This window comes from Rhinoderma darwinii, chromosome 2, assembly GCF_050947455.1.
Source record: "Rhinoderma darwinii isolate aRhiDar2 chromosome 2, aRhiDar2.hap1, whole genome shotgun sequence".
NCBI lineage: Eukaryota > Metazoa > Chordata > Amphibia > Anura > Rhinodermatidae > Rhinoderma > Rhinoderma darwinii.
Window position 1 is genome coordinate 380,926,739 of NC_134688.1, and position 14,387 is coordinate 380,941,125.

The window sequence follows — 14,387 nt, forward strand, 5'->3', positions numbered from 1 at the left end:
AGACTATAAGGGTATGTTCACACGGCAGCGTCCGTAACGGCTGAAATTACGGGGATGTTTTCAGGAGAAAACATCCCCGTAATTTCAGCCGTAACGGTATGTGCAGGCGCTTGAACGCCGCGTCCATTACGGACGTAATTGGCGCTGCTTTTCATTGGAGCCAATGAATAACGGCTCCAATTATGCCCCAAGAAGTGACAGGTCACTTCTTTGACGCGGGCGTCTATTTACGCGCCGTCTTTTGACAGCGGCGCGTAAATATACACCTCGTGTGAACAGACAGACGTCAGCCCATTGCTTTCAATGGGCAGATGTTTGTCAACGCTATTGAGGCGCATTTTTCGGACGTAATTCGGGGCAAAAACGTAATTAGTGTGTGTGTGAACATACCCTTAGGCTGGATTCACACGACCATGTTACGTCCGTAATGGACGGAACGTATTTGGGCCACAAGTCCCGGACCGAACACACTGCAGGGAGCCGGGTCCCTGCCTCTCTATGGAACTACTGTCCCGTACTGAAAACATGATTACAGTACGGGACAGTTGTCCTGCAGCGAGGCAGGGACTCCTAGCATCGTACATAACTATGATGCTAGGAGCCCGGCTCCCTGCACTGTGTTCGGTCCGGGACTTCCGGCCGAAATACGTTCCGTCCATTACGGACGTAACATGCTCGTGTGAATCCAGCCTAAATGTCCTGGTGGTTCACACCTATCTCTGCAAGGATGTTTTAAAACATTCTGCAGAGTTTCCCCTCCATTAGAGCTCCATGATACTGCTGTCTCTCGACAGCTGTGATCACAGAGTTTTACTCGATGACCAGTCAGCATGCTCAGGGCATGTCATCATTGTGGTATCTAGTCACAGCGAAGTATAGCTAGTATACAAACTTTTGGGGTGGTTCCACACACAGCGTTTTGCTGCATTTTTCGTGGCCCATACAGTATAATGCCCCCATACAGTATAATGCCCCCATAAGTGCCCCATACAGTATAATGCCCCCCATACAGTATAATGCCCCCCATACAGTATAATGCCCTCCATAGCTGCCCAATACAGTATAATGCCCCCATACTGTATAATGCCCTCCATAGCTGCCACATACAGTATAATGCCCCACACAGTATAATGCCCCCCATAGCTGCCCCATACAGTATAATGCCCCCATACAGTATAATGCCCCCCATAGCTGCCCCACAGTATAATGCCCCACATAAAGTATAATGCCCCCATAGCTGTCCCATACAGTATAATGTCCCACACACAGTATAATGCCCCCCTTAGCTGTCCCATACAGTATAATGCCCCCATACAGTATAATGCCCCCTCAGCAGCTGCCATATGAGCCCCCCTGCCATACCCAGTACAATGCCATCATATGTATGTACCGAATAGAAAAAAAAATAACAATTACTTACCTATCCCCGTACCCACGACGGGTGGACATTCTTCTCCTCCGCTGCACTATGCTGTGAGTGACTAGGCCCAGACAGATGTGATGACGTCACGACATCGCACCTGCCTGTGCCAAGCCGCTGAAGGCACTGTCAATCCTGGGGCAAGGCTCCCAATTTGAACCCAACTGAATGGGCGTCCTGAGGGGCCCCAGGCTTAGGAGCTCGGTCATGTTGTGACCGTTGCAACCCCTATAGCTACGCCACTGCCCGCTCTGCTCCTGACAGCACAACCCTATTAGTGACAATAGTCACTATAAGGGTATGTTCACACGAGGGCGTCCGTAACGGCTGAAATTACGGGGATGTTTCCGCCTGAAAACATCCCCGTAATTTCAGCCGTAACGGCATGTGCAGGCGCTTGAACGCCGCGTCCATTACGGACGTAATTGGCGCTGCTATTCATTGGAGTCAATGAATAACGGCTCCAATTACGGCCAAAGAAGTGACAGGTCACTTCTTTGACGCGGGCGTCTATTTACGCGCCGTCTTTTGACAGCGGCGCGTAAATTACGCCTCGTGTGAACAGACAAACGTCTGCCCATTGCTTTCAATGGGCAGATGTTTGTCAACGCTATTGAGGTGCTATTTTCGGACGTAATTCGGGGCAAAAACGCCCGAATTACGTCCGTAATTAGTGCGTGTGAACATACCCTCAGAGGGCGTATTTCCCCTGTAACTGGGGCTGCTTTTACAGTTACAGTGGAAAAACAATGTGTAAAATAAATAAATTAAGTCCTCCAAAGGTCTGTTCTGACTTTTGAGGGACAGACCATAATAATAAAAAAATAAACGTAAAATAAAGTGCAAAAAAACGTAATAATAAATACACATAAAATACCCGCCCTAAAAAAGTCACAAAAATCACATAGTTAGCCCAACAAATAAAAAAAGTTATAGCCGTTTAACTATCGCATGCTAAAAATGGCTAAACGGTGTCTGATCCTGAAGGCTCAAAATAGCCCGATCCTGAACCAGTTAAAATGTCCTCAGGTCACCACCTACCAAAAAATGTTTCGAGAAAGACAGAAAACAGCTAAAAACAAGCACTACACTCTAAGGCCTTATTCACACGAACGTATAATACGTCCGTGCTACGCGCGTGATTTTCACGCGTGTGGCACGGACCTTGGTTAATAAATGGGGCCATTTAGACAGTCAGTGAATTTCACGCAGCATATGTGCGCTGCGTGAAACTCATGACATGTCCTATATTTGCCCGTGTTTCGCGCTGCACGCACCCATTGAAGTCAATGGGTGCGTGCAAATCGCGCTCGGCACACGGAAGCAATTCCGGGTGCCGCGCGTGATGCGCGCTACAGTAGTAAAAACTATGAATGAAAAGCAGAAAACCAGAGTGTCATCATGATGCCGGCTGCGCGAAAATCACACAGCCGCGCACCATATGCTGATGACACACGGACCTTTTGCATGCGCAAAACGCAGCGTTTTTTGCGCGCGCAAAATGGACATGTCCGGGTGAATAAGGCCTTAGGGTATGTTCACACGCAGTGTTTTCAGACGTAATTCGGGTGTTTTACGCCTCGAATTTCACCTGAAAAAACGGCTCCATTACGCCTACAAACATCTGCCCATAGCTTTCAATGGGTTTTACGATGTTCTGTTCCCACGAGCCTTTATTTTACACGTCGCTGTCAAAATATGGCGCGTAAAATGACGGCTCGTCAAAAGAAGTGCAGGACACTTCTTGGGATGTTTTTGGAGGCGTTTTTCATTGACTCCATTGAAAAACAGCTCCAAAAACGGCCGTAAAAAACGCAGCAAAAAACGGGAGTTGTTAAAAAAACGTCTGACAATCAGGAGCTGTTTTTCGCCTGAAAACAGCTCTGTATTTTCAGACGTTTTTGGTCACTACGTGTGAACATGCCCTAAGGGTATGTGCACACGCTAGCTTCCTTTTACATCTGAAAAGACAGACTGTTTTCAGGAGAAAACAGCTGCGTCGTTTCAGACGTAAAAGCTCCTCCTCGCATTTTGCGAGGCGTATTTGATGCCTGTAATCTTGAGCTGTTCTTCATTGACTTCAATGAAAAACGGCTCAAATTCCGTTTCAAAGAAGTGCCCTGCACTTCTTTGCCGAGGCAGTCATTTTACGCGTCGTCGTTTGACAGCTGTCAAACGACGACGCGTAAGTTACAGGTCGTCGGCACAGTACGTCAGCAAACCTATTCAAATAAATGGGCAGATGTTTGCCGACGTATTGTAGCCGTATTTTCAGGCGTAAATCGAGGCATAATACGCCTCGTTTACGCCTGAAAATAGGTCATGTGAACCCAGCCTGAGGGTATGTTCACGCAGGCTTTCTTCTGTAAGGCAGATAAAATCTGCCTCAAAATTCCTTCAGGTTTTTTAAGCCATTGAAGCTAATGCAAAAGACACAGGCAAAAAAGCAGTCCAAATGAGTGCCGCAGGTTTTTTCTGCCTCCAATTTCAATTGGAGGGCAGAGGTGAAAAACACTTGAAGACCATCAGCCCCCACTCACTGTAAAATGACCATCAGCCCCCACTCACAGTATAATGATCACCAGCTCCCCACTCACAGTAAAATGACCATTAGCCTGCCACGCACAGATGCCCCCTGCAGATAGTGTCACACAGCCCCCTGCAGGTAGTGCCACTCATCCCCCTTGTAGGTAGTGCCACTCAGCCCCTTTGTAGGTAGTGCCACTTAGCCCCCTTGTAGGTAGTGCCACACAGCCCCCTTGTAGGTAGTGCAAGATTCCGGTCCTTCAGGGAGCTACAGTGGCGCTATGTATAGGAAGGGGGGGATGGGGGTGCTATCTACAGAGGTGGGGGTTCTATCTACAAGGGGGCTGTGTGGCACTACCTACAAGGGGGTGTGTAGGTAGTACCAAACAGCCCCCTTGTAGGTAGTGCCACACAGCCCCCTATAGATAGTGCCACACCAGCCCCCTTGTAGGTAGTGCCACACCAGCCCCTTGTAGGTAGTGCCACACAGCCCCCATGTAGCTAGCACCCCCCACCTCTGTAGATGTCAGCCCCCACCCCCTCTTCCTATACATAGCGCCACTGTAACTCTCTGAAGGTGCGGAATCCCCCTGTGGTCGGAGATTCCGCTCCTGCACGGAGCGCTTGATGTCTCTGTCCATATATGAACAGTGACCTCAGGGGCAACCCCTGAAGCGAAATCCCCATCCACAGCGTTGTCGACGCTATGACCGGGGATTCCACTCCAGGGGAAGTCCATGACGTCTTTGTCCATTCATGGATAGTGACGTCAGGGGCTTCTCCTGAAGCTGAATCACTGGCCACCCCGCTGTGAACGGGGATTCTGCTTCAGGAGTTGCCCCTGATGTCACTGACCACATATGGGGCGGCCGCAGGCTGATATTACTAGGCTGGGAACTAACAAAAATAATGGGCCTTCCCACCCTGATAATGCTAGGCTTTATTGTATCTGGCTGGTTATGAAAAGTGGGGGGACCCTATGTAATTATTATTTTTTTTTTTTCATAACCATTTTTCCATTTTCATAACCAGCTAGATACAATAAGCAGCCGCAGCCTAGCATTACCAGGGTGGGAAGGTCCATTGTTTTTGGGCTTTCCCAGCCTTACAATACCAGCCTGCGGCCGCCCCAGTGCTCGACTATCAGTTCAGGTGGTCGGGTACTGGAATGTACCCGGCTCTTCCCGACACCCCTGGTGGCGGTGGGTACCGGGGTAATGATGGAGGAGTTAGTGTTAGCTTCTTCACCGACTAACACTGAGCCTGGCCTTAGTGATGGACGATGTCTATCAGACAGCCGCCATTACTAAGGTAGTACGAGTAGTTAAAAAAAGACACCAACAAAAAATATTTTATTGAAATAAACCCCCGCCCCACAGCCCACGTTAACCATTTTATTAAAAATAAAAACGCTGTCATTGAAGTAGTTCTAGAATCCGAAGTAGTCCAATTATCGAACGTGTAAAAAACACACCAAAAAAACACATTAGTAACACTTAGGGTGGATTTACACGAACGTGTAATACGTCCGTGCAATGCGCGTGCTTTTCACGCGCATCGCATGGACCTATGCTAGTCTATGGGGCCGTGCAGAGTGTCATTGATGTTTGCGCAGCGTGAGTCCGCTGCGTAAAACTCATGACAGGTCCTATCTTTCTGCGTTTTTCGCGCATCACGCACCCATTGAAGTCAATGGGTGCGTGAAAATCACGCGCACCACACAGAAGCACTTCCGTGGGACGCGCGTGATTCGCGCAACAGCAGTCAAAAGTATGTTTGCAAACAGAAAAGCACCATGTGCTTTTCTGTTTACAAACATCCAAACAGAGTGTGATAATGATGGCAGCTGCGCGAAAATGACGCAGCCGCACATCCTATGTGATGACACACGGAGCTGTTAAGTGCCTTTTGCGCTCGTGTAAATCCGCCCTTAGGGTTTGTTCACAAGGCTTAAACGGTAGCACTGAGCATTTCTTGTAGGGTCAGTTCACACGTTGCGTAAACATTGCAGATTTTCCGCAACGGATTTCATTGAGAAAAATCTACAGCATAGTACAGTAGCAGCAGAGTGGATAAGATTTGAAAACATCTCATCCACAAGCTGCAAAAAAACTCACTGAAAAACCGTTCATAAATTGACCTGCGGTGCGTTTTTTTAATCCACCAGCATGTCAATTTATGCTGCGGGATCACTGGTTTTCCCCATTGAATTAATTGGGAAGGTAAAACCTGCAACAATTAGCAAATGTTGCGATTTTTGCGGTGGAAAAGCTGCGTTATCGGGGCGTCAGCACTAAAAGTGCCTAGGGCAGCACAAACTCCAAATATGGCCCTGGTTACAGCTATTTGTTAGAAAGCTATTCTCCGCAAGAAATTATATACAGTCAATCTCTAATCGATTAACAGCCATCAAGCAACAGGTACCACAAATGGTCTGATTCACAATTCTCTCTGGCGCTGATTGAATGATAAGGTCACTACCTCTATTATGGCTCAATTATAAGCACAGGACTCTTGCAATAAAAGGAGACAAATAACCGAGATTCTAGCAAAAGTCGTTCTGAATTTTCCAGTAAATGTAGCTATAGTAAGAAGTAGTCTGCTGAAATAAAAACTGTCCATGCAATGTATTGTTTATTCGAATCATTGTTTTTATTGAGTATAGGAGAATTACATAAAACAGTTACACATTATGGATATTAAAAAAGCTAATTATGTTGTTTTTGAGATTACAGTGGTGTCACTATTGACAGCTGATACCTGCTGCTAATGGCAGGGGCTCAGAAGCTGAGCCCGCACCATCAGTGTGCCATACAGGTACGGAATTTTGCGGGAATCCTTTCCCAAATGTCATGCACAGTTACGTCAAATTTATAGAAGTGATTATTAAAACAGGATTGATTACTAGATAGGATAACCAGGATACACCATTCACCCAAAACACTAAGGGTCAGTTCACACGGAATTAGTTGCGGAAAATCCGTAGCATGATACAGTAGCAGCAAAGTGGATAAGATAGAACAAATCTCATCCACACGCTGCATAAATACTGAACGGAAAAACACTCAGAAATTGACCTGCGGTGCGGAATTTTATTCTGCAGCATGTCAATTGTATTTGCGTAAACATTGCTTATTTGTTGCCGCTTTTCCCCATTGAATTCAATGGGGATACAAAAAAACAGCAACAAATAACAGTTGTTGCGGTTTTTGCAACGGAATTGCAGCGATTCCGCCGCAAAAAACGCAACTCAGAAAAAAAATTATTTTATACTTACCCAGAAGTCTCTGTTACTTCCTCCAGGCCGGCCTGGGATGACATTCATCCCATGTGACCGCAGCAGCCAATCACACACTGTAGAGGCGGTCACATGGGATGAAACGTCATCCCAGGAGGCCAGCCTGCTAGCAGGCCGACTAAATGCTGCAGTTTTCCACGGCAGACACCCTGGGCAGTTTAGTGCGGTTTCTCGCCCGGAATTCTCTGCGGCCACCGGGGCGGATACGCAGTGTAACTTTACGCAGCTTATCCACCCGGTGTGAACTCAGCCTTAAACTAATGACAGGTGAAGTGAATAACATTGATAATATCGTTACAGTGGCATCTGTCATGGGGTGAGAGATATAAGGCAGTAAATGAACAGTCAGTTCTTAAAGTTAATGTATTGGAAAGAAAAATTGGGAAAATGGGCAAGCATAAGGATCTGAGCGATTTTGACAAGGGTCAAATTGTGATGGCTAGACAACTGGGTAAGAGTATTTCCAAAACTGCAGATCTTGTGGAATGTACCCAGTATGCTGTGGTTAGCACCCACTAAAAGTGGTCCAAGGAAGGACAACTGGTGAACAGGGTAATGTACATCCAATGCTCATTGATGCGCGTGTAAAGCAAAGGCTAGCCCAGCATGTACAATCCCACATAAGAACTACTGTAGCCGAAGTTTTGCTAAAAACGTTAACATTAGATGTGACAGAGAGATGTCAGAACACACAGTGCATCACAACTTGCTGATTTTGGAGCCAAGTAGCTAGGGTCAGGTCAGAGTGGGCACGTGAGCATCAGATCTGGACCATGAAACACTGGAAGAAGGTGGCCTGGTCTGATGAATCACGTTCTATTTGACATCATGTGGACAGATGGGTGCGTGTGCGTCGCTTACCTGTGGAAGAGATGGCACCAGGATGCACTATGGGAAGAATGCAAGCTTACAGAGGTAATGTGATGCTCTGAGTAATGTTCTGCTGGGAACTAGTCTTCATGTGGATCTTACTTAGACATGTCCCACCTAAGCAGACCAAGTACACCTCTTAGTGGCAACCATATTCCCTAATGGCCGTGGCCTCTTTCAGCAGGATAATGTGCCCTGCCACACTGAAAAAATTATTCAGGAATGGTTTGAGGAACATGGAAGAGATCAGTGTGCTGACTTGGCCTCCAAATTCCCCATACTTCAATCCAATCGAGCATCTGTTGAATGTGCAGGAAGGATCCATGGAGTCTGATCCATGGAGGCCCACCTCGCAACTTACAGGATTTAAAGAATCTGCTGCTAATGTCTTGGTGCCAGATACCTCCACAGGTCAGAGTTGTGTTGGTGGCACGGGGAGACATACACAATATAAAGCAGGCGGTTTTAATGTTATGACTGAACGGTGTATAAAGATGCAAAAAAATTACAGAAACAAAGTATAAAATATATGGGGAAAATACTACATTAATAGTCTTCTGTACTCTCTGTGAGTACTTTCTAAAACCAAATCTAAAAAAAATTGGTTCTGTAACTAAAGGGGTTCTTCATATAGTAAAAGTATAATTCCTGCACTTTAACTTAGTTCAACCTTCCACCTTGTCGAAGATACATGAAACACAAATAGATCCAAGCACCGGAGCTTCCCATAAAACGTAGCATTTGTTTGTCATGTGATAAAAAGGCAACGTTTCGGAAACCCAGGGCCTTTTTCAAGACATGACAGAAACAATAGGGGTTCTCAATGAATTTGTAGCTAATAACAGAAAAAATCAGCATGTACGGTACTCCAACTATTATTTATGCTGCTAAGATTCAGTCCTAGAATGTTGACATTAGCAATTGCTACAGGGCAGATATACTTTGCTTAAATGTGGCTTCTCCTCCATAAAGAGCAATGTACTGTCCTTACAGAGCAAGGAGTGAATGTCAAGAATGTAAAGAAATGTTTCCCTGCCTTGCTGACAAGATCATTTTATATTAGTATGTCAGAGGAATAGGTAAGCCCAGTTAATTCAGCAATATTTAAAAACTTCTGGAGAACCCCTTTTAGGCTAGGTTCACACCACGATATATACATTTAACATGCCTATAGAATATCATCAACTAAATGTATGCGAAAACAGTGTATTTTTGGCATCTGCTTGGCTGGTACACGTTGGTATACTTTTGCCTTAGGCTTCTTTCACCTGTGTCAGGGCTCCGTTCCGACGCACCGTCGGAGCTTTCCGTCGGAACGGAGCCCTGACTGACACAAACAGAAACCAGAGGTTTCCGTTTCCATCACCATTGATTTAAATGTTGACGGATCCGGTGCCAATGGTTTCCGTTTGTCTCAGTCGTGATTTTGACAAAATCAATAGCGTAGTCGGCTACGCTATTTATTCTGTCAAATTGACAGAACCCGATCACAAGATCGCAAAGGGAAGTCCCCTAGTGGAACAAAAAAAAAAGTGAAATAGTTAAATAAAGTTTATTAATAAATTAACTGAAAAGATTACAGTAAAAATAAAATAAAACCACTTTTCCCCCAGTAAAATTGTAAAGAAACAAACACAAAGATATCACCGTGATCACAACGACTCGAACAATAAAGTTAACACCTTAATTAAACTGCCGGATGAACGGTGTCCAAAAAAACCCGCAAAACACATTCCCATTCCCCCAAAAAAATTTAATAAAAGTTAATCAATAAGTTCCATCTACCCCAAAATGCTACCATTAAAAACTACACCTTGTCATGCAAAAAACAAGCCCACATATGGCTACATTGACGGAAAAATAAAAAAGTTACAGCTTTTGGAATGGGGCAATGCAAAAATAAGTAATTTTTTTTAAAAGGTTTTTTATTTTGCAAATGTAGGAAGACATATAAAACCTTTACATATTTGGTATCCCAGTAATCATGCCGACCCATAGAATAAAGGTAACATGTTATTTACGCCGCATAGTGAATGGTGTAAATTTATAACGCCAAAATCAATGCTGGAATAGCTGTTTATTTTCAATTCTCTCCTAAATGAAAGTTCATAAAAGTCAATCAATATATTATATGCACACAAAAATGGTGCAATTGAAAAAATACATCTCGTCCTGCAAATAAAAAAAAAGTTACTACACATGGAATGTGGGGAGGGAAAAAACAATCAATAATCCTTGATCATTAACGCGCAAAAAGGCCTGGTCATTAAGGGGTTAAAGGGGTTGTTTGGGATAAAAATAAGGGCAGTGGCGTAACTATAGGGGTCGCAGCAGTTGCAATTGAGACCGGCCCCGAAGCCAGGGGGGCCCACAGGCCCCCGCACCACATTAATGAGAAGTTACTATAGTAACTGGGGCCTCTGTAATAAACTACATGGGCCCCCATTACTATAGTAACTGACAGTGCTTACATTCCTCCTTCCGGAGCGCAGCGGCGGTCCTGACATCACAGTGCTATGTGCTGCGCATAACATCCTGACCCTGGGGGGAGTCAGGACCTCCGCTGCGGCGGAAGAGGAGGGTAAGTTTAATACCACTGTCTGCTGGAGCTGATGGGTCGGGGTCCGACTCCCTGGACCACCGCCAATCCGCTGTTTTGAAGGGGGTGCAGCACTCGTATGAGCGATACTTCCCCTTCATTCCGGTCACTTTCTCACACTGAATCGCCGACACAGACGTGAAGATAGGCCATCAATGTTTAGAGACTGGACAACCCCTGGTTCATACCCGGCTCTTCCTGGTCCCCCCTGTATATACATACACGCACACACATTTTTTTGGGGGGGTATATGTATTGGGGCTATTTCCCCTGACGTTTCAAGACCTTAGTGAAGCCCTAGGCTGCTGGTGCTGCATCGTTGGGTCACTTAGGAGACCCAGCGATGCAGCTGAAAGCTGCAGCCTGTCGTCCATGAGGAGTTTGGGGGGGGGGGCAAGAATAATCTTTGCATCGGGGCCCATGAGCCTTTAGCTACGCCCCTGAAAAAGGGTCTGCTTTTTTTCCAGAAACCTTGACATTCATGTCCATTTACTTTTTCTGGTATTCAGAAACCGTGGCATTCATGTCCATTGACTTTGTCTGGTATTCAATTCAGTCCTATTCACTTTGGCACTGTATCTGGAAATGAAAGAAACACTCCACGAGAAGCTGATACAAAGTGTTATGCCTGTAGGGACAGTGCATGACTTCTATTTTTGGTGTTCATTGAGTCATGCACCGCCCCCTCATGCCCTCCACTAGTATAAAACTATGTATTAGGGTTTTCCATAGTCTTCCTTTAAGACGACCATTTTTTTCTAATCCTGTACAACCCATTTAAAGGGAATGTGTTGCTAGAAAAATTATTATTTTTTTTTTAGTTAAACTGTTAGTATATAAAGGATTACACATTGTTCTACTTTTTTTAATTTTTTCACAAGTCAGGAAATATTATAAATTAGATTCTAATTTATAACATTTCCATGTGCAGGTAACTAGAGGGAGCAATTCACAAAATTGCAGCATTGGCATGTGGTAAAGCAACCTCATTGCTTTATGCTGCAAAATTGGGGAAGACACACTCGCTCTAGTCTACTCAAACAATCCCCCCTCCTTTATCCTGGCTAGTGCCAGGAGAAAGGATGGGGTTGAATGTTCAAACCCCCTACACTGTGTGCCACCATTTTTTGAGCGAATGCACAGTGTAGGAGGATTAGATACAGTGGTAATCACACAGTATAACACGAACATACACACACATCACATACACAAACTAAACTTACCTACTCCTGCCGCCGCTGCCGCTGCTCCCTCCGCTCCTAGTCCTTGCTTCTGAACATTTGGACGGAAACAGCGACCGGAAGTAGTCATCTTACTGTCCGGCCGCGGCTTCCGTTCCACATCAAAATGGCGCCGGATGTCGCTCTGCCGAACACCTTACTTTTGGACTGTGTGGGAGCGGCGCATTCGCTGTTCCCACACAGACGGCGTACACTATAGTGAATGGAACGGCTCCCGTTTGCATTCTCTATGGGGAAGTATGTGCCGTATTCCATCTCTGTATGTGTCGTTAATCGACACATACAGAGATGAAAAAAAAATGGCAGCCCCCATGGAGAAGTAAAAGAAAGAAAAAAGTACAACACAAAAACACAAATAAATAAAATTTACTTTAACTCCTTAACGCCGAAGGACGGATATATCCGTCCTCAGCAGCTGCTAGTTCACGCAGGAGGACGGATATATCCGTCCTGTGATGGCGCGGGTACTGACACTGTACCCACGCGATCAGCGGCAGGAGCACGGCTGTTATACACAGCCTGGCTCCTGCTGCAACTGCCGGAATCGAAGCGCGCTCCGATTCCGGCAGTTTAACCCATTAAATGCCGCTGTCAATAGTGACAGCGGCATCTAATGTGTTTGACAGAGGGAGGAAGCTCCCTCTGTCTCCTGATCGGCGCCCCACAAACGGGTCGCCGTCGGGTTTCCATGACAGCCGGAGGCCTAACAAAGACCCCCAGGTCTGTTTTCCGTAACTGCCTGTTAGGCGATGCCGGAGGCATGACCTAACAGGTTGCCTGTCAGTTTTACACTGACAGGCAATAATGCTTTGTTATACTAAGTATTCCAAAGCATTATATATAGCATATAACTTTTAAAAAAAAATGTCAATCAGTTAAATAAAGTTTGTGAAAAAAAAAAATTCGTCAAAATCAAATAAAACTACTTTTTTTGCCCAAAAAGTGGTTTTATTTAGTAAAAGTGTCAAAACAAATAACACATACACATATATGGTATCCCCGCGATCGTAACAACTTGACCAATAAAATGAACACATTAATTAAACCGCCGGATGAACGGCGTCCAAAAACAGCGCAAGAAACAACGCCAAAATTCTCTCTTTTCTCCCATTCCCCCCATAAAAATAAAATAAAAGTTAATCTATAAGTCCTATGTACCCCAAAATTGTACCAATGAAAACTACACATTGGCAGGCAAAAATCAAGCCCACATTCGGCCACATCGATGGAAAAATAAAAAAATGACGGCTTTTGGAACGCGGCGATGCAAAAACAAGTAATTTTTTTCTAAAAGGGTTTTTATTGCGCAAACGTAGGAAAACATATAAAACCTTTACATATTTGGTATCCCCGTAATCGTGCCGACCCATAGAATAAAGTTAACATGTTATTTACGTTGCATAGTAAACGGCGTAAATTTATAACGTGAAAATGAATGCTGGAATAGCTGCTTATTTTCAATTCTCTCCTAAAATAAAGTTAATAAAAGTTAATCAATATATTGTAAGCATGGAAAAATTGTACAATTACAAAATACAACTCGTCCCGTAAAAAACAAGCCCTTATACGGCTATGTCGACGGAATAAAAAAAAAGTCACGACTCTTGGAATGCGACCATGAAAAAACAAAAAATAATCCTTGGTCATTAACGTGCAAAATGGCCCTGTCATTAAGGGGGTTAATGACATAATAAAATCAATAACATATAAAAAAAAATATTTTCGTGACACCTTCCCTTTAAGGTCAGGGCCACTTTTTGTATGAAGACATTGCACATTTGTTTAACCAATAGGTACCTTCAGTGCATAGATTTAATTCTCATGCTTGTATGTACGTCTGGAAGGAAGCAAATATGCACTTATTTCCCTGGGGTTTTCAGAATTTCTCAGATAAGAGGTCTCCGCTCTGCATAACTGCAGCACTTTTCTTTGCGACACTTCAGTTTCCAGTTGAAATTATCTTACATTTCTATAATATACTTACAGGATTTGCTTTACTTGGAGGACATCCTTGTTTTCTCACCACGCAGGATATTCATTTGGGAGTCAATGAAAGCCTGAAGGACACAGCAAGGTCTTTTTCATGTTGTCTGTTCCCCACACAATTATCTGTTTGTAAGAGAAATGCAGTTTTGTATTAATCCAAGCTACATCTCCAAGGTTTTCTATATAGAGTTGTGCTTCCAATTAAAAAAAAGTCAGAATAATAAAATAACAGCAACCAGTAGAATCTATGTATTATACATGATTTAATGCTTTATATATCGATGTACAATAGGTAAAGCTGTGACCATGAATCGGCGGTATTGTAATCACAAAAAACATGTAGACTTATTATAAAAACTAATAAAAAAAGCAAGTAGCGGTCCAATCAAACCGGTCCTATCAAACCGGTCCCGGCAGGGCCGTATTGAGGGTGGTGGAACCCCAAAT

The 14,387-nt window shown here is 44.4% G+C and overlaps 1 protein-coding gene across 6 annotated transcripts in view; it reads left to right on the forward strand.

Moving 5' to 3' along the window:
- OTC (ornithine transcarbamylase) overlaps positions 1-14,387 on the forward strand; it is a 93,808-nt gene that overhangs the window by 60,871 nt on the left and 18,550 nt on the right. For all 6 annotated transcript variants that reach the window (XM_075853956.1, XM_075853951.1, XM_075853953.1 and 3 more), the window contains exon 4: positions 13,941-14,028. In XM_075853956.1, the coding sequence (XP_075710071.1) occupies positions 13,941-14,028 (88 nt within the window). The remainder of the gene's footprint in view (positions 1-13,940; positions 14,029-14,387) is intronic.